The sequence below is a fragment of the Zophobas morio genome, unplaced genomic scaffold (assembly GCF_036711695.1).
Source record: "Zophobas morio isolate AGI-343-1 ecotype UQ-CSIRO unplaced genomic scaffold, CSIRO_AGI_Zmor_V1 ptg000038l, whole genome shotgun sequence".
Classification (NCBI taxonomy): Eukaryota; Metazoa; Arthropoda; class Insecta; order Coleoptera; family Tenebrionidae; genus Zophobas; species Zophobas morio.
The window spans coordinates 1,848,877-1,868,131 of record NW_026972143.1 but is presented as its reverse complement, the minus strand read 5'-3'; the positions used below and the strand labels follow the sequence as shown (position 1 = coordinate 1,868,131).

At 36.7% G+C, this 19,255-nt stretch overlaps 4 protein-coding genes across 5 annotated transcripts; all 4 read left to right on the top strand.

Moving 5' to 3' along the window:
- The first annotated feature begins 78 nt into the window (after nt 1-78).
- On the top strand, nt 79-4,463 carry LOC135140159 (zinc finger FYVE domain-containing protein 9). Of its 2 annotated transcripts, none has more exons than XM_064070585.1 (12): nt 79-326; nt 380-1,250; nt 1,300-1,668; nt 1,714-2,325; nt 2,382-2,495; nt 2,543-2,867; nt 2,917-3,067; nt 3,120-3,384; nt 3,439-3,679; nt 3,726-3,840; nt 3,896-4,057; nt 4,109-4,463. In XM_064070585.1, exons 2-12 carry the CDS (start codon nt 380-382, stop codon nt 4,265-4,267), a joined length of 3,384 nt encoding a protein of 1,127 aa, XP_063926655.1. In that variant the 5' UTR covers nt 79-326; the 3' UTR covers nt 4,268-4,463. The 2 variants fall into 2 exon arrangements, with proteins under 2 accessions (XP_063926655.1, XP_063926653.1); XM_064070583.1 differs by having other exon boundaries at nt 3,726-3,846.
- Nucleotides 4,464-4,550: 87 nt separating this feature from the next.
- Nucleotides 4,551-5,121, top strand: LOC135140163 (uncharacterized). The gene is made up of 2 exons (XM_064070591.1): nt 4,551-4,744; nt 4,808-5,121. Exons 1-2 carry the CDS (start codon nt 4,697-4,699, stop codon nt 5,117-5,119), a joined length of 360 nt encoding a protein of 119 aa, XP_063926661.1. The 5' UTR covers nt 4,551-4,696; the 3' UTR covers nt 5,120-5,121.
- Nucleotides 5,122-5,589: 468 nt separating this feature from the next.
- On the top strand, nt 5,590-6,475 carry LOC135139956 (zinc metalloproteinase nas-7-like). Its single transcript, XM_064070321.1, has 3 exons — nt 5,590-5,960; nt 6,024-6,399; nt 6,464-6,475. The coding sequence occupies exons 1-3, from the start codon at nt 5,590-5,592 to the stop codon at nt 6,473-6,475; spliced, it is 759 nt and encodes a 252-aa protein (XP_063926391.1).
- Nucleotides 6,476-13,080: 6,605 nt separating this feature from the next.
- LOC135140039 (uncharacterized) lies at nt 13,081-13,896 on the top strand. Its single transcript, XM_064070422.1, has 2 exons — nt 13,081-13,416; nt 13,464-13,896. Exons 1-2 carry the CDS (start codon nt 13,146-13,148, stop codon nt 13,781-13,783), a joined length of 591 nt encoding a protein of 196 aa, XP_063926492.1. The 5' UTR covers nt 13,081-13,145; the 3' UTR covers nt 13,784-13,896.
- Nucleotides 13,897-19,255: the final 5,359 nt, after the last annotated feature.

Here is a 19,255-nt window from a genome sequence, read left to right as displayed (position 1 = left end):
TTTTCCCACTAACCTAGTTAGGGATTTTCGCGGTGCCAACAGTCGCACTTGTCACTCGCGTTTTCCCGAAATAGGAATTTTCCGTGCGTAATTCCGCGATTTAGCACCTTTTATTCTTTGTTTGTCTGCGATTTATCGATTTTTCCTACTAACCCAGTCTGCGGGTTGGGGATTTTCGCGCTGGCAACCGCTCCTCCTGTCAAATTGAGTCAGCTGATAAAAATATTTTTAAGTGGTTATAAACGTCAAAAAAGGGCGATTTTATTTTTAATTCTTGGTTTTAAATGTGGGGGCGATGATATTTTACTTTCGGGCATCAATTAAAGGTGGTTTGGGGTGAATTGGCGTGGATGGTTTTCACTGTCGGTTGATTTTTCAGATGGATAAATACACAGTCGATTTGGACCAAGTCTTGAACGATTTCGAATACAGCGAGTTGACGGATCAGCACGGCTTCGAACAGGCTAAAGCCGCAGCGAAAAATCCGCCTGGATACGTACACAATAATTTCAAAAACACTAACGTGAAGCACTCGATTAATAACGTATTTCATAGTTTGAATGAGTACCTCAACTCTGATATTTCTCCCAAGTGTGAAGTTAAACCCGTTGTAACCGAAGCGAGTTACTCGGGGGAGGCGCAAGTTGACAATAACCCACCTGAAGCACCTGAGACAGCCGACAATAGTTGTAATGAAGAAACCGTAACTCCACCTAAAGAAGAAGATTTAATTTGTATAGATACGGAAGTGGTGGAGATTCATGAACCGGAAGCGGAGTCCTGTGACGACAGCGATGACGACAAATCACCGGAGACCGAATCTGAGCACGTTGCCTTGATTGAAACAACTGAAGAGTCAATTAAACAAAAGACTGATTCAATTGAAGAAACTCCAGTTGAAAATAGTGTCCTTGAGATTGTGAAAACTGAAGAAGATGTGGTTAAGACTGAAGACGACAACAGTGTGATTAAAATTGGCTTTGATGATGATTTAGATCTAGATGAGTCAGAATTGAATAGGTATTTAGATGAATTAGAGGAAGAATACAAGAATGAGGCACCAAGTGAAGAAGTGACCGAAGGCTGTGAGACGCAAAACGTCGAAGACGTAGTAGTCGAAGAAAAACCAATAGAAGAACCAAAAGTAGAAGTAGAGGAGGATGAAACCATTTCAAATCCAAGGCCTAACAACCTCGCGCTACCCAGTCAAGAAGGCGATGACTCCACTAAAAGTGTCATTGATTTAGTAGGTTGGTACTAGTGACAAAGCGAATTCCCCTAGATAATGTGAAGTTTTAGGCGAACCGGGTTCCACTCCGTACAATAACGTTTATATTAACAAAGAATTGCCTCAAGAGAAGCAGAATAGTGATACTGAGTGTTCCACTTCAGCGTCGCCTACTTTTTCAGACATTTCTACTGAAACTAACTCGTCGTGTACCCCCTCCACCGATACTGTCAACGACGAGAATCAAAACGAAGATGGCGCTGGTGACAGTAAGAATGAAGACACTGTTGAAGCGAAAGAAGAAGCTAAAAGTGAAGAAAACGGCGAGACGAATGAAGCAGGGGGTAATCCAGTGGAGGCGGTTAACGGCGGCGGCGAATCAAGTGAACCGCCGCCACCGCCGCCGCCGCCACCCGAGCAGTCTGCTACTACCACAAACAGTAAGTCCACTAGTCTCCTACAAGAACTATGCTAACTTTTATCAGATTCTTGGTTGGGTAAGCAAGCCCCCTTGTGGATTCCTGACGCGGAGGCCACCAGCTGCCTCCACTGTGAGCAGAAGTTTACGGTGATCAAGCGCCGCCACCACTGTCGAGCTTGCGGCTACGTGTTGTGTTCGAAGTGTTGCAACCTCAAGTACCGTCTGGAGTACCTGGAGGACGTGGCACGGGTTTGCAACAAGTGCTACGATATCCTGGCCAAGGAGGCCACTAGTAGCTCCGGGAGCGAGTCCAACTCCCCTAGGATGTCCCAGCCGAACCCGAACAACCCGTTGGAGTACTGCTCGACGGTACCGCCACACCAGCAAGTCAGCGGTACCAACCAAAATCCACCAGCCGTTATGGTACCGGTGGGTGTTTTGAAAAGGAAAGGGTCTAACAAAGCGAGGACTAACAAGAGTGTTATGTTTTGTGACGGGATACGACCGGGGAGTGATTTGACGAATTTGGATAACGATTTTAGCTATAGTGGTGGGAGCAAGAGGGAGGAGGGAGTGAAGGTGAGCGACAGGAGTTTTCCGGTGATGGATGGAGATACCAAGAGCTTTATTCCAAAGGGGGAAGATCTGCCGCCGACGGTTACCATCAATAAGACAGGTGAGGTGGACCACCATCTTGTAACCCAACATATTTTATTTTTGCTTGTAATATAGATGTGTCATACTTGGAGTGTTCAAACGGCCCCAACGTCGTCGAAATGTTAAAAAACGAAGCGCTAATCTTCGCACTGCAGCCGAATTTGCTCGTACACGTCAAAGTCATCAACAGTACGTATCCAATTCATTCAGACACTTTTTCACGAAGTCGTTTTCAGTGGACTGTTGTATAAACAAAATCGCTTGGTGCTTCTCCACTGAAGGTCTGATAAACGTAGGCCAGGACGAAATCGTCATCCTTTTAGAACTCCTAGACGACGAAAAAACCGTCCCCAAAGACGTTTTCCTCCACATCAACAACATCTACCTAGAAGCCGTCAAAGGTACTTCCGTCAAAGAAATGGGTCTGTCGTTACACAACACGACGAACTTCCTGGGTTCCAAGAACCACGCAGGTTTTGTTTATATTCGACCGACATTCCAGTGCTTGCAGAACGTTATTAAGCCGCAAGAACCGTACTTGATTGGAGTTTTGATACACAGGTGGGTTTTGATTTTCATATAAATTTCACGTTAACGAAATTCAACCCAGATGGGAAACCCCATGGGCGAAACTCTTTCCATTGCGCCTAGTTTTAAGACTGGGGGCCGAGTATAGGTACTACCCGAGCCCCATAATTTCCAACCGGTACCGGGACAGCGTGTTCGTGGAAATCGGCCACACCATCATCAACCTCCTAGCCGTAAGAACCCACATTTTCGCAAATTTTGTTTAATTTTTTGAACCAAACAAAGGATTTCCGGAATTTCTCCTACACGCTGCCGCAAATCCGGGGCTTAACCATCCACATGGAGGACAAAAACACCACGGTGACGATACCGATAAATCGCTACGACCAGGTTATGAAATCGATGAACAACTCGAGCGACCACATTTTGGCTTTCGCCGGAAATTTCAGCAACTTGGCGGACTCCCACCTAGTGTGCATCCAGGATACTCAAAGTAACGAAAACGCGTACAGCACGCACGCTATTAACATACACAACAAACCCAGGAAGGGTGAGCAGTCACTTTCAAGCAGGCGCGGGTAAACCGATCTTGGTTTGATTTCAGTCACCGGGGCTAGTTTCATCGTTTTTAATGGCGCTCTTAAGTCCTCGAGTGGCTTGACGGCGAAGTCGTCTATAGTGGAAGACGGGCTCATGATACAGATCCCCCCGGAGCACATGACTCAGATCAGGGACAGTCTGAGGAATATGAAAAATCACACGATACAGTGCGGCTGCATCAACGCGGCGTCGGATGAAACCGTGAACGTGATCTGGGGCGAGCCGGACGTCAATTTCAACATTAAGTAGTGTTTATGGTTTGGTTTTTTAAGGTTTGATGATTTTTTGTAGCGTTTTTTCGCCCATTGATAATAAGCCGATGGAAGGGATTCCGTCGATTAGGGTGCATAACGGGAAGGACTACGTAAATGGGGGTCGCTTAATCCGGTGGACGGAGGTTTTTATTGTACAGGTAGTAAATCGGCGGTGGGGTAATGATGCTATAGTCGCTTTTTTTGAAGAATGAGGGTGAGGCGAGTCGCAACCAGGACCCTATAGATATTTCCAAGGTCTCGGAGACTATAGCGAAAGCCACGTGTACGGCTCTTGTTAAATACTTGGACTTGTTAGTTAGTAATAGTTTTTATAAAATTGGGATTCGGGCCAATCTTAACGCTTATTTCGTGAGTATTGGGGTTTTTTGTGGTTGTTTTGTTGGTATGGGGGAGTTTTAGGTGGCGTATAGCGCTGGTAGCAACGCCATGAAGTTGCCTCCTATTTACATGGAAAGTTTGGATAATGAGTTGGTTCCTGTGCTGCACAGGAACGCTACGAGCGATTGTGACGAGAACACAATAATCCTGGAATTAATATTCCGCATTTTAAACAAATAATTAATACGTACAGGGTGGCTCAAGGGATCACTCAAAACTCGCAGTATTAGGTCAGTGAGGTGTGCTTTTCGACCGTGAGGTGGCGCTTTTCGGCTGGGCCGCCCTGTATCACCGCTTGTAGATTGATGTATTGTTAATTTATATATTAAAATTTTATTTGTTATTTTTAATTAATTATAATAAAAAGAACACACTACGGGCGTTTTTATTTCGTTTAGTGACAATACTTTAAAATCCCTACTGACAACTTGCGTATTATTGGTTGCATAAGCAAAATTTTAAATTTTTACCACCTAACTACTATAAAGAAAATTCCTCATGACGAAATCATAGAACACTTTTCATGACTCGACACTTACAAAACAAGTCAAGTTAAGCAAAATTATGACCTCATTTTATTAATAATTTCATCAATTTCATTACACGAAAATGTCTACTACAAACCACTTCGCATTATTTTTCATTTCCATGTTTTTGGTAAGTACCCTATTATTTATAAAAAATCACCCACTACTTAATTAAAAAATATATACATTGTAGATAATTTTCATTACCACAGTGCATTCTTCGATTTCTACAACGAACAACCACCTAAAAACCAAAATTAACACTCAACACTTGAACAGCTTGCATAAGCAAATTCGTGCCAAAGAAGAAGAGCTGAAGAACGCCGAAGAAATCAACAAAAATTTCGAAAGAATGATCCAATTCGTGAACATTTTAGGCCAAGTGGACAATTTCGTGAGCGAAAAAACGAAAGTGCTGATAAAGAAATTGGCGATACTGGTGGAGGACGAGGAAAAGATAAAAAGACATTATCGGGTGGATGACAGCGAAGAAGACGACTACTGAAATGCCTGATTGTACTTTTAACACTTAATAATAATATTTTTTGTAATAAATCTGTCAAAATTTAGTTAATAAAAATCTTGTGCCGCCTCGTCAAAATATGAATTATATTAACCACACCATCATGTGACCTTCACGTCACTTTAATAATGCCACCATGAACGTGAATTATAAATCCTCTGTACACAATTACCGAAAATTAAAGTAGCCGGAAGCGCCTTATTTGTCCCGATAACTCCAAACTAATTCCACATTTCCTTCCGATTAGATAGCCCCCAAACAACAAAACAAACAAAACCTATTAAAGTTTCCACGAATCGATTATTCCTCAAACTTAAACCCTCAATTACTAACCAAAGAACACTTATCTGGGACCAAAAAATCATAAATTATGCAAGAATCGACCCCGATCCATTTCCTCCTAGCTGTATATAAAGCAAACTTGATTTTTTTCGCTGCAACAAAGCCTAACAATGTTGAAAGTGGTGGTACTAGTTTCGGTTTTCTTTGCGGTCGTCTTCGCTGACGACAGCGACAACGAAATCGATTCCAGAAGCGTCGATTTGTCGTACTTGGGGAGCGCGATTTTTGGAACACCGAAGGAGAGTTCTGGGAAGAAAGTGGAGGAGTGGACGGAAAACTCGCCTTTTAATCCGGAAGAACTGGGGGAGTACGCGGAAGGGGATATTCTGTTTCCGGAAAAGGGGCGGAATGGGTTGGTTTCGAAGGCCACTAGGTGGAAGGATGGGGTTGTGCCTTATGAAATATCTCCGTATTATTCGGCTAACGATAAGCAAATAATCAAGAAGGCGATGGAAATCTACCATAAGTACACTTGTATTAAGTAAGTGTGATGGGTGGTTCTAGTAGAGTGACAGGTGGTAGGGGAAGTTTCGTTTTTTTGCAGATTCAGGGAACGCAAATCATCTGACTCTGATTACATTGCGATAGTTAATGGTAATACAGGGTGTTGGTCGAGTGTTGGAAAAGTAAAAGGGCGACAAGAAGTGAATTTGCAAAGTCCATACTGTACTACTAAAGTTGGTACTCCTATGCATGAGCTGATGCACGCTTTGGGTTTCGTCCATGAGCAAAATCGGTGGGAAAGGGACGATTTTGTGTCTATTGCGTGGCAAAACATCAAGAGAGGGCATGAAGGGAATTTTAAGAAAGCAGAAAAGGGTAGTACTGATGGCTATGGTGTCAAGTATGACTATCGGTCTGTGATGCATTACTCGCCCACTGCTTTCACCGTTAATGGGCAGGCGACCATCATACCTAAGGTAGGTACATTTTTTCTAACAAATTTTCTATGTCTTTATCGTGATAAATTTCCATATTGTTAAGTTCGATGTATAATGTCAAAATTTCGATATTTATTTATCGAAATTCAGAATTTCGATGCTGTTGTCTTTCAGTAGCAACAGTATTCGATGTAATTGAAATGTTTGGTGTAAATTCACTAAAAACTGGTGCATTTGTTTGAGTTTTCGATGACACGGAAAGAAAATTCGATGTCTTTACGTGGTGCCTCAAAGTTCGACATTTTGTCAAAATTTCGACGTATGTTGTCAAAAATTTCGGTATGTATTCTTAGAAATCCACAAAATCGATATGTCTGTATAAAATTTTCTTCTAACAGGAACAAATTTCGATGTAGTTGAAATGTTTGCTCTAAATTCGCTAAAAAAGTGATATACTTATTTGGTCTTTTGATATCACGGGAACAGACTTCGATGTCTTGGTACTAAATTTCAACATTGTTATGATTCAGAAGTAATGGAGACAAAAATTTGACGTAATTGCTCTAAAGTTCGATGTATAATGTCGAAATTTCGATGGATGATACCAAAATTTCGAAATTTATTTATCGAAATTCACAATTTCGATATTGTTGTCTTTCAGTAGCAACAATATTCGATGTAATTGAAATGTTTGGTGTAAATTCACTAAAAACTGGTGCATTTGTTTGAATTTTCGATGTCACGGAAAGAAAATTCGATGTCTTACAAGAAAATTTTCACTATTTTGTCATTTAAAAATTATTTGCGTTATCCAGGATTGTGATGCAGTGGGAACAAATTTTTACGTGGTGCCTCAAAAGTTCGACACTTTGTCAAAATTTCGTTGTTTGTTGTCAAAAATTTCGGTATGTATTCTTAGAAATCCACAAAATCAATATAGCTGTCTAAAATTTTCTTGTAATAGGAAGAGTTTTCGATGTAGTTGAAATGTTCGTTCTAAATTCACTAAAAAAGTGATATATTAATTTGGGCTTTTGATATCACGGGAACAGGCTTCGATGTCTTGGTACTAAATTTCCATATTGTTATGATTCAGAAGTAATGGAGACAAAAATTTGACGTAATGGCTTTAAAGTTCGATGTATAATGTCAAAATTTCGATGTATGATGTCAAAATTTCGATATTTATTTATCGATTTCGATACTGTTGTCATCAGTAGCAATAATATTCGATGTAATTGAAATGTTTGGTGTAAATTCACTAAAAACTGGTGCATTTGTTTGAATTTTCGATGTCACGGAAAGAAAATTCGATGTCTTGCAAGAAAATTTTCACTATTTTGTCATTTAAAAATTATTTAAGTTATCCAGGATTGTGACGTGGTGGGAACAAATTTTTACGTGGTGCCTCAAAAGTTCGACATTTTGTCAAAATTTCGATGTATGTTGTCAAATATTTCGGTATGTACTCTTAGAAATCCACAAAATCGATATATCTGTCTAAAATTTTCTTGTAATAGGAACAGTTTTCGATGTAGTTGGAATGTTTGCTCTAAATTCACTAAAAAAATGATATATTTATTTGGTCTTTTGATATCACGGGAACAGACTTCGATGTCTTGGTACTAAATTTCCATATCGTTATGATTAAGAAGTAATGGAGACAAAAATTCGACGTAATTGCTCTAAAGTTCGATGTATAATGTCAAATTTCGATGTATGATGCCAAAATTTCGATATTAATTTATCGAAATTCACAATTTCGATACTGTTGTCTTTCAGTAGCAACAATATTCGATGTAATTGAAATGTTTGGTGTAAATTCACTAAAAACTGGTGCATTTGTTTGAATTTTCGATGTCACGGAAAGAAAGTTCGATGTCTTACAAGAAAATTTTCACTACTTTGTCATTTAAAAATAATTCACGTTATCCAGGATTGTGATGTAGTGGGAACAAATTTTTACGTGGTGCCTCAAAAGTTCGACATTTTGTCAAAATTTCGATGTATGTTGTCAAAAATTTCGGTATGTATTCTTAGAAATCCACAAAATCGATATGTCTGTATAAAGTTTTCTTCTAATAGGAACAAATTTCGATGTAGTTGAAATGTTTGCTCTAAATTCACTAAAAAGTGATATATTTATTTGGTTTTTTGATATCACGGGAACAGACTTCGATGTCTTGGTACTAAATTTCCATATTGTTGTGATTCAGAAGTAATGGAGTCAAACATTTGACGTAATTTCTCTAAAGTTCGGCGGTATGATGTCAAAATTTCGATGTATGATGTCAAAATTTCGATATTAATATATCGAAATTCACAATTTCGATACTGTTGTCTTTCAGTAGCAACAATATTCGATGTAATTGAAATGTTTGGTGTAAATTCACTAAAAACTGGTGCATTTGTTTGAATTTTCGATGTCACGGAAGGAAAATTCGATGTCTTGCAAGAAAATTTTCACTATTTTGTCATTTAAAAATTATTAATTTACTTTATCCAGGATTGAGATGTAGTGGGAACAAATTTTTACGTGGTGCCTCAAAAGTTCGACATTTTGTCAAAATTTCGATGTATGTTGTCAAAAATTTCGGTATGTATTTTTAGAAATCCACAAAATCGATATAGCTGTCTAAAATTTTCTTGTAATAGGAAGAGTTTTCGATGTAGTTGAAATGTTTGCTCTAAATGCACCAAAAAGGTGATAAGTGTATTTATTTGGTCTTTTGATATCACGGGAACAGACTTCGATGTCTGAGTACTAAACTTTCAAATTGTTGTGATTCAGAAGTAATGGAGACAAAAATTTTGACGTAGGTAATTGCTCTAAAGTTCGATGTATAATGTCAAAATTTCGATATTTATTTATCGAAATTCACAATTTCGATACTGTTGTCTTTCAGTAGCAACAATATTCGATGTAATTGAAATGTCTGGTGTCAATTCGCTAAAAACTGGTCCATTTGTTTGAATTTTCGATGTCACGGAAACAAAATTCGATGTCTTACAAGAAAATTTTCACTATTTTGTCATTTAAAAATTATTTACGTTATCCAGGATTGTGATGTAGTGGGAACGAATTTTTACGTGGTGCCTCAAAAGTTCGACATTTTGTCAAAATTTCGATGTATGTTGTCAAAAATTTCGGTATGTATTCTTAGAAATCCACAAAATCGATATCTCTGTATAAAATTTTCTTCTAATAGGAACAAATTTCGATGTAGTTGAAATGTTTGCTCTAAATTCGCTAAAAAAGTGTTATACTTATTTGGTCTTTTGATATCACGGGAACAGACTTCGATGTCTTGGTACTAAATTTCCACATTGTTATGATTCAGAAGTAATGGAGACAAAAATTTCACGTAATTGCTCTAAAGTTCGATGTATAATGTCGAAATTTCGATGTATGATATCAAAATTTCAATATTTATTTATCGAAATTCATAATTTTGGTTCTGTTGTCTTTCAGTAGCAACAATATTCGATGTAATTGAAATGTTTGGTGTAAATTCACTAAAAACTGGTACATTTGTTTGAATTTTCGATGTCACAGAAAGAAAATTCGATGTCTTACAAGAAAATTTTCACTATTATGTCATTTAAAAATTATTTACGTTATCCAGGATTGTGATGTAGTGGGAACAAATTTTTACGTGGTGCCTCAAAAGTTCGACATTTTGTCAAAATTTCGATGTATGTTGTCAAAAATTTCGGTATGTATTCTTCGAAATCCACAAAATCGATGTAGCTGTTTAAAATTTTCTTGTAATAGGAAGAGTTTTCGATGTAGTTGAAATGTTTGCTCTAAATTCACTAAAAAAGGGATATATTAATTTGGGCTTTTGATATCACGGGAACAGGCTTCGATGTCTTGGTACTCAATTTCCATATTGTTATGATTCAGAAGTAATGGAGACAAAAATGTGACGTAATTGCTCTAAAGTTCTATGTATAATGTCAAAATTTCGATGTATGATACCAAAATTTCGATATTTATTTACCGAAATTCACAATTTCGATACTGTTGTCTTTCAGTAGCAATAATATTCGATGTAATTGAAATGTTTGGTGTAAATTCACTAAAAACTGGTGCATTTGTTTGAATTTTCGATGTCACGGAAAGAAAATTCGATGTCTTACAAGAAAATTTTCACTATTTTGTCATTTAAAAATTATTTACGTTATCCAGGATTGTGATGTAGTGGGAACAAATTTTTACGTGGTGCTGCAAAAGTACGACATTTTGTCAAAATTTCGATGTATGTTGTCAGAAATTTCGGTATGTATTCTTAGAAATCCACAAAATCGACATAGCTGTCTAAAATTTCCTTGTAATGGGAACAGTTTTCGATGTACTTGAAATGTTTGCTGTAAATTCACTAAAAAAGTGATATATTTATTTGGTCTTTTGATATCACGGAAACAGACTTCGATGTCTTGGTACTAAATTTCCATATTGTTGTGACTCAGAAGTAATGGAGACAAAAATTTGACGTAATTCGTAAGTTGATGTAATTGAAATGTTTGGTGTAAATTCACTAAAAACTGGTGCATTTGTTTGAATTTTCGATGTCACGGAAGGAAAATTCGATTTCTTACAAGAAAATTTTCACTATTTTGTCATTTAAAAATTATTTACGTTATCCAGGATTGTGATGTAGTGGGAACAAATTTTTACGTGGTGCCTCAAAAGTTCGACATTTTGTCAAAATTTCGATGTATGTTGTCAAAAATTTTGGAATGTATTCTTAGAAATCCACAAAATCGATATATCTGTAAAAATTTTCTTCTAATAGGAACAAATTTCGATGTAGTTGAAATGTTTGCTCTAAATTCACTAAAAAAATGATATATTTACCTGGACGTTTGATATCACGGGAACAAAGTTCGATGTCTTGGTACTAAATTTCCATATTGTTATGATTCAGAGGTAATTTAGACAAAAATTTTATGTAATTGCTCTAAAGTTCGATGTATAATGTCGAAATTTCGATGTATGATACCAAAATTTCGATATTTATTTATGGAAATTCACAGTTTCGATACTGTTGTCTTTCAGTAGCAACAATATTCGATGTAATTGAAATATTTGCTCTAAATTCGCTAAAAACTATTGTATTTGTTTGAATTTTCGATGTCACGGAAACAAAATTCGAAGTCTTACCATAAAATTTTTACTATATTCACTATTTAAAAATTATTTATGTTTTCCAAGATTTTGTTGTAGTACGAACAAATTTCTACGTAGTGCGTCAAAAGTTCGACATTATGTTCAAATTTCGATATATGTTGTAAAAAAAGTTTGATATGAATTCTTAGAAACCGACAAAATCGACATAGTTGTCAAAGTTTTCTTGCAACAGGAACAGTATTCGATGTATTTGAAATGATTGCTCTAAATTCACTAAAAAAGTGTTGTATTTATTTGGACTTTTGATGTCAAGGGAACAAATTTCGATGTATTACGGCTAAATTTCCATATTTTTATGACTGAAATGTAAAGGAAATAATTTTTGAGGTATCTAGTTGCTCTAAGGTTCGATGTATAATATAGAAATTTCGATGTATGGCACCAAAATTTCGATATTTATTTATCGAAATTCACAATTTCGATACTAGTATTTTTCAAAGCAATAATATTCGATGTAATTGAAATATTTGCTCTAAATTCGCTAAAAACTGGTGCATTTGTTTGAATTTTCGAAGTCACGGAAACAAAATTCTAAGTCTTACCACAAAATTTTTACTATTTTCACTATTTAAAAATTATTTATGTTATCCAAGATTTTGTTGTAGTAGAAACAAATTTCGACGGAATGCGTCAAAAGTTCTACATTATGTTAAAATTTCGATATAATGTTGTAAAAAAGTTTGAAATGAATTCTTAGAAACCGACAAAATTGATATAGTTGATAAAATTTTCTTGCAACAGGAACAGTATTCGATGTAGTTGAAATGATTGCTCTAAATTCACTAAAAAAGTGCTGTATTTATTTGGATTTTTATGTCACGGGAACAAATTTCGATGTTTTACGACTAAATTTCCATATTTTTATTACTGAAATAAATGGAAATAATTTTTGACGTATCTAGTTGCTCTAAAATTCGATGTATAATATAGAAATTTCTATGTATGGCGCCAAAATTTCGATATTTATTTATCGAAATTCACAATTTCGATACTATTGTTTTTTATAGCAATAATATTCGATGTAATTGAAATATTTGGTCCAAATTCGCTAAAAACTATTGTATTTGTTTGAATTTTCGATGTCACGGAAACAAAATTCGAAGTCTTACCAGAAAATTTTTGTTATTTTCACAATTTAAAAATTATTTATGTTATCCAAGATTTTGTTGTAGTAGGAACAAATTTCTACGTAGTGGCTCAAAAGTTCGACATTATGTTAAAACCGACAAAATCGTAATAGTTGTCAAAATTTTCTTGCAACAGGAGCAGTATTCGATGTAGTTGAAATTATTGTTCTAAACTCACTAAAAAATGCTATAATATATTAGAATTTGTGATGTTATGGAAATAAACTTCGATAAGTGGCAGCTAAATTTCATAGTTGGTTGAAATTTCGATGTAGTTGATGTGAATTTCGATATACATTGTAATGAACCCAAAATATTCCAGGACTCTTCCAAGAACTTGAAAATGGGCCAACGCGACGGCTTCAGCCGCGGCGACATAATAAAAATCAACACCATGTACGGGTGCCCCAACAAGCCCCCCGGCGACGACCCCGACGCAATCGCCGGCGCCGGCCCTGGAGGAAATGGAAGCGGCGGAGGTGGCCTCCTATCGTTCTTATTCCAAATTGTTAATTAAAAAAATTTGCAACAAAATAAATCTTATCACACTCTCCACGATATCTCCTCAGTTCTCTTCCTCTCTCCCGACAGACAACATGTCTTCTTCACTTTCGGTTCTTCTGGCTCTCGCCGTCCTCTCCCCTCTAGCTCTCTCCAGGACCATCACCACCGAAGACCTGGACACAGACCTCAGCTTCATCAAAACCTGCAACCGCACGGTCCCCATCAGCATGAGTAAGTCCTTTTTTGCGGTAACTAGGCGGTCTGACGGGTGAGTTTAGGGACCATGAACGAAGTCCTCATCAACAAGAAGCTGGCCCGGGGCGAATCGAGCGCCTTCAAGTGCTTCCTGCACTGCCTGTTCACCAAGTACGGCTGGATGGACGTGGACGGCGGGTTCTTGCTGCACGACATCAAGCAGACTCTGGAGGAGTCCGACGTGGAGATCGCCAGTTTGGAGTTTATTTTGTACCAGTGTACGGCGACCGAGTCGATCGACAGGTGTGAGCGCGCCTTTATTTTCACGCAGTGCTTTTGGGAAAAAATGGCCGAGCAACAGCCATCCGAAGACCAGTTCTTCTACAACGTTGATAAGAAGTGACGAATTTTCATATTATCGCCACCTACATTTTCCAGGAAGTCGGGAGGTGAATGAACTGATAAAGTGTTTCTTTTATTGTAATTAATTGGAAGGAATAAATATTTTTTTATGTGGTTGAATGCTTAATTGGGGTGTTGAATTTGAACGAGCGGCTAAGTTGGCGCGTGACAGGGTTGAAATTGTCAAGGTCAAAACTGTCAAGTGGATAATTAATAGAAAAAAAAGTAATTAGACAAAATTATGCACTTAATGACATTTTTTAGGATTTTAAAATTATCGACACATAAAGGTGTCTTGTCATATATCAAAATTTTCTCAATTTCTTGTCACCTCATGGTGATACATTTTGCCTTTTTTTTTAATGTGTAGTCACCTTTTATTATTATTATTATTATTATTAGTTTTGCGTTCGGGCAGAGGCCTAGCCTGTTATGCCCGCGCTACCTAACTACCTAACTAACAAACGAATCCAATTAATTTTATCCATTATAATTATCAAATTTAATTTTGAAATTTGTCACTGTATCAGCTTCAACAATACTGGCTGGTAAGGCGTTCCACGTCTCGAAAACTCCATTGGAAATAAAATGTTGCCTCACTGTGGAGCGGAATTTATCCTTCACTAGTTTAAAACAATGCCCTCTAGTTCTACTAAGTGTATTCAGGGGAAACAAATGCCTGATGGGTGATTGCGGATCTTTAAGCGCCCGAAAAGTTAAAATTAGGTCACCTCTCTTACGCCGATTGGAAAGCGTTGGAAGACCCATCATTACAAGTCTGTCAGCATACTGCGGCCGAATTCTACCAAATGGAATTCTTGTGGCCCTTCTTTGCACAGATTCTAATAGCTCTATATCCCGTTGAAGAATCGGAGACCAGATGTAATTGGCAAACTCAAGAACTGGCCTGACATAACTCTTATAGAGCTTGCTAATGACAGATATATGACTTCTCGCAAATGCTCTCCCCAACAAATACACCATTTTGTTCGCCTTTCTAATAGTACTCAAGACATGTTCAGACCAAGAAAGAGTGGACGTGACAAGTACCCCTAAGTCGACGTGAGAATCAGATTTACACATATCTACACCGTCTATCAAATAGGTATGTTGGGGATTGGCGTTCCCAATGTAAAGAACTCTACATTTTGCAATATTAAGTGGAAGTAACCATTCCGAGCTCCATTTGCACACTTCCAGAAGGTCTTGAGTCAATGCCATCCAGCTATTACTTAAGTTATACAATTTAACATCATCTGCGTACATGGCAAATGAGGACCTCAACCTAAATTTCAAATCGGCTGTATAAACTATGAACAGTAGCGGCCCAAGAACGGATCCCTGCGGCACACCACTTAAAACTTGTACACAGTTTTCACAACAAAAAACTTAAAACATGTTTGAAATGGTAAATTTGTATAGGGAAATATCGATTTTGCAATTACGCTCCGCCCCTCGGTGTGACAACGAATGAAAAATTCATCACGATTAAGATCGAGACCAATGGGTGGGGCTTCTCTTTTGGTTTCCTTTCTTAATTAATACATTTAGTTTTCTTTGTACATATAACGCGATTACTTAAGAACATATTTCATGGTCACTTGTAGAAAAGTACGGATTTTACAATGAAGCTCCGCCTCTCGGCTTACAACCAATAAAAAAAATCATCGGAAGTGAGATAGGGCGGATGGGTGTGGCTACATTTTGTTTTTGTTTTTCTTAATATGTGTAGACTAATTACGACAACAAGAAACTTAAAACATGTCTGAAATGGTAATTTTTTGTAGTAATCAACTTAAAACTTTTATTTTCATCTACAACCCTTTTAAATACGACAAAATTCAACATTAAAGACAACTTGGCAACGGAGTTTATAAATGACAATTTTCAGCTGGACAAAGCAACAACAGCGGGAACTTCAAGTTTATAAATCACCCTGCGTATAACTGGTTGCCTATGCAATCACATACAAAATAATAAATTTAATTTCAAAAATGTAGCAGCTTTTGATACAGCAAATGATAATTAAATGTCTTTAACAAATTAATTTTCATTTTTATAGTCAGCTTGACCAAGGACGAACTATTTTAGCAGAATATACAAGGTGACTCATTTTAGGAAATTCGCATGCAGCAACAGCCAACCAGGGAACCACAACAGATACAGAGAGAGTACTCGACACGATGATAAACTGTAAAACCAGGAACACTAAATAGTAAACACAGCACAGACCAGCAGTTTTCAAAGTAGGCTACCACAGTGTTACCAAATCTTGGCGTAATAAAAGCAATAAATACTAACCTAAAAATCACCAGAAACCATCAAACTTGAATGGCGACGAACTCCTAATTGTTTCGGAAAATTATAGGTACTAAATTTGAACACAATTACACAACACAAACGAAAATTACTTGACGTGAAACGTGTAAGATAATAATCGAGAATAACTTCGATGGTCAGTTTTTGTGGTATTTAAAGGGTTTGTAGAAGAGAAGTGGGGGTGCTGAGGGACGTGCAGGTGGTGTTTGTCACGGTGAGGATTAAGGTTTCACCACACCCCCAAAGAAATTTCTGTTATAAGAGATATGCTACTGGTATACTATCCTCAAACATATTTGGCGTTTATGACTTCACACCAATTTGACTCCCATTATAATTCAATAGGCCGTCACAACCGGATGTCTTAAACCCGCTCACCGATACCTACCTGAAAAGACCTTTTCTGGTAAAAGCACAGGGTAGGACTGAGTTTTGCATGCTGGCTCCAACCGTGGTTTTGTGGACAACGCTTTGCTTTTATCAGCAAAAAATGTCAAAGATGCGACACTCGATTATCACGATAATATGACGGCTGAAATGTTTGAAACATGGTTTGATAAACAGTTGCTTCCTAACTTACCCCCAAACAGTGCGATTGTGTTAGATAACGCAAGTTATCATTCAGTGCAATTGAAAAAAATACCCAACACAAGTTCTAAGAAAGAAGAAATTCAAAATTTCCTTACAGAACATGATTTATACTTTGAAGAAAATTACACAGACACAATTATTAGAAGTGTTACACACTCGAAAATTTGAGAAACAATAAAAAATAAATGCTATGGCGCGAGATCGTGGATTTAGGGTGATTAGACTTCCGCCGTACCATTGTATATTTAACCCCATCGAACTAATCTGGTCGCAAATGAAAAATAGTATAAGAAGGAATAATACGGCACCAAAATTTAGTAGGGCAACAATTGACATAATTAGGGAAGAAGCTTCCAAAATAACTGCCGAAATGTGGGCCAATTGTGTACGACATTCCACAAAAGAAGAAGACCAGTACAGGGCACGGTTGATAACACCGTTAATTATTAATTTAGAAGAGTCGAGTGATGATGACAGTGACTATTTCGATCAATAAATAAGCAGTAGTAGTTAATAAGTAAATAGTTGTGCTGTAATAAAAAATGATTGAGTACAAAGTTACTTTGTTTTTACTTAAAATAAAAAACTCGAAAGGCGCAGTTGTCGGTAAATGCAAAACTCAGTCCTGCCCTGTGCTTTTACCAGAAAAGGTCTTTTCAGGTAGGTATCGGTGAGCGGGTTTAAGACATCCGGCCTATTGAATTATAATGGGAGTCAAATTGGTGTGAAGTCATAAACGCCAAATATGTTTGAGGATAGTATAGTATAGTGCTGTAAACGCTGGTTCGTTTCTATGACTGCATCCTATTGTGAAGGAGTTAAGTGTTCCACAATAGGCCGCTGCCGCAAGTAATCCAGCGGTCATAAACTATCAAGGGACCAACTGTCTGCACTACACAGGGCCGTATGCGCCGTAAACCTTTAAGATGATTTATGGCACGACTATTTACATTTTCAATAGAGTTCATAATACTTGCGGTAATTGAGGTTCTAGTGCCATAAAAACGAAGTCAGAGTTGGACCACTATACCTAACTACCCAACTAACCCTGCTGTGTATTTCCCAGAACTCATTAGGGGATTACCTATATGATTTATCGCTTTACAGTAACAACAACTGATGAGTAGGTACAGACTTCATCGTATCTTCCTCGTAGAATTAGAAAACAACTTTGCATGCATCATTTAACAGCCACATATTAAAAATTTGTGACTGTAGAAAAAGAAAAATTTTTAAAATTACACTAATTATCGTCACTACTTTAGGCCCAATGCGAGTGTTTGTTACTTTTTTTGATCGATTTTATTTATCATCGTACAACAATTTATTACATTGCATCGCTTATTTTATATAAACCCAACGTTGTTCAATATGAAGTTTTGACATTATCACAAAAAATTTTACAAAGTTAGTGAAATTCGTGACTAGTTAGTATTATCACTTAGACAAATACACCTCTACGAAATATTGTAACAATAATAAATTTGTTGTTTACCTATGCTTTCGCAGAAGTCATTGTAGAATATTAGGCATCCCCTGAACTCATTGGATTACGAGTATTTAGTTACTAATGTCATCAATCCTTTGGGTTTTCAGGTAAAAATAAAGAACAGTTTTACAAAATAATGCCAGCTTAAAATCTAAAACGTAAAGAAAGATTCTAGAAACTAGTGCACGTTATTTTATAGAAAAAATTGGAAACAAAAATTACATACTTCGTAATTATTGTTCTAAAATTAGAGAAATAGTTAAAACAACGAAGGCAGATATCATTCTTAATAATATTCGCAAAAATAGTATTCTGAAATTTAGAACAGCTGTTATAAGTGCTATCAAATTTCGCAAAAATAAACCTACTCTTTTACTTAAAAAAATTGAAAGCCTTAAAAAGGGTATTTTAAATGGACTACAGCATATATTTGGCAATCAAGAACACTGTCATAAAAGTATTTATTGTTGAATTATCTGCGTTGAAGGGGTCTTTAATTTTTCTTATTATTTTTATCTTATTACATATTAATAATATGATTTTATTGACTGCTTATTAGTATTGCTATTATATTATGGTATTTACATTTATATTTTTTGTGTAATTGTTTAATATTTAAATGCGGAAGTTCAGTGTATAAAGGCAGGAATCTCAGCACTCTGTTTACCAAACAACAAAACGCAAAATAAGCTTAAGGTATTTAAAAGATGCTCTATTGTGTGGACCATAAATTACAGCTTATCGCCTGAAATAATATTTTGGGTTGTCCAACTGACCAAAATTTGCCCCAAATGCGTTGCAGTTTTTTTACAATAACTAAAAGAAGTAAAATTCTAGAACAAAACGAAAAACGGCGCCTAAACTCTAAACAAATTCTCTATCACCTCGATATTTTTTAAAAGCACACCGTGTTATAGTTTTCGCTGAAAATCAGCTCTTGTTCTAGGTACTTTATTTTTTATTTTAAAAATTGCTACGTTTTTTTTCTAAATAAAAAACGCTTCCTTAAACAATTTTATGCCACGAGCACGTGCACGTGTTTTTTGCAGAATGCGCTGTAAAAGGAAAGTAACG

What these genes read in the sequence shown, in the direction of transcription:
- LOC135140159 (XM_064070583.1), top strand. Translation starts at nt 380, where the DNA reads ATGGATAAATACACAGTCGATTTGGACCAAGTCTTGAACGATTTCGAA. An exon ending in GTCTGCTACTACCACAAACA is followed by an intron (nt 1,669 to 1,713) that starts GTAAGTCCACTA and finishes AACTTTTATCAG; the next exon opens with ATTCTTGGTTGGGTAAGCAA. An exon ending in GGTTACCATCAATAAGACAG is followed by an intron (nt 2,326 to 2,381) that starts GTGAGGTGGACC and finishes CTTGTAATATAG; the next exon opens with ATGTGTCATACTTGGAGTGT.
- LOC135140163 (XM_064070591.1), top strand. Translation starts at nt 4,697, where the DNA reads ATGTCTACTACAAACCACTTCGCATTATTTTTCATTTCCATGTTTTTG. An exon ending in TTTTCATTTCCATGTTTTTG is followed by an intron (nt 4,745 to 4,807) that starts GTAAGTACCCTA and finishes TATACATTGTAG; the next exon opens with ATAATTTTCATTACCACAGT.
- LOC135139956 (XM_064070321.1), top strand. Translation starts at nt 5,590, where the DNA reads ATGTTGAAAGTGGTGGTACTAGTTTCGGTTTTCTTTGCGGTCGTCTTC. An exon ending in CATAAGTACACTTGTATTAA is followed by an intron (nt 5,961 to 6,023) that starts GTAAGTGTGATG and finishes GTTTTTTTGCAG; the next exon opens with ATTCAGGGAACGCAAATCAT.
- LOC135140039 (XM_064070422.1), top strand. Translation starts at nt 13,146, where the DNA reads ATGGAAGCGGCGGAGGTGGCCTCCTATCGTTCTTATTCCAAATTGTTA. An exon ending in CACGGTCCCCATCAGCATGA is followed by an intron (nt 13,417 to 13,463) that starts GTAAGTCCTTTT and finishes GGGTGAGTTTAG; the next exon opens with GGACCATGAACGAAGTCCTC.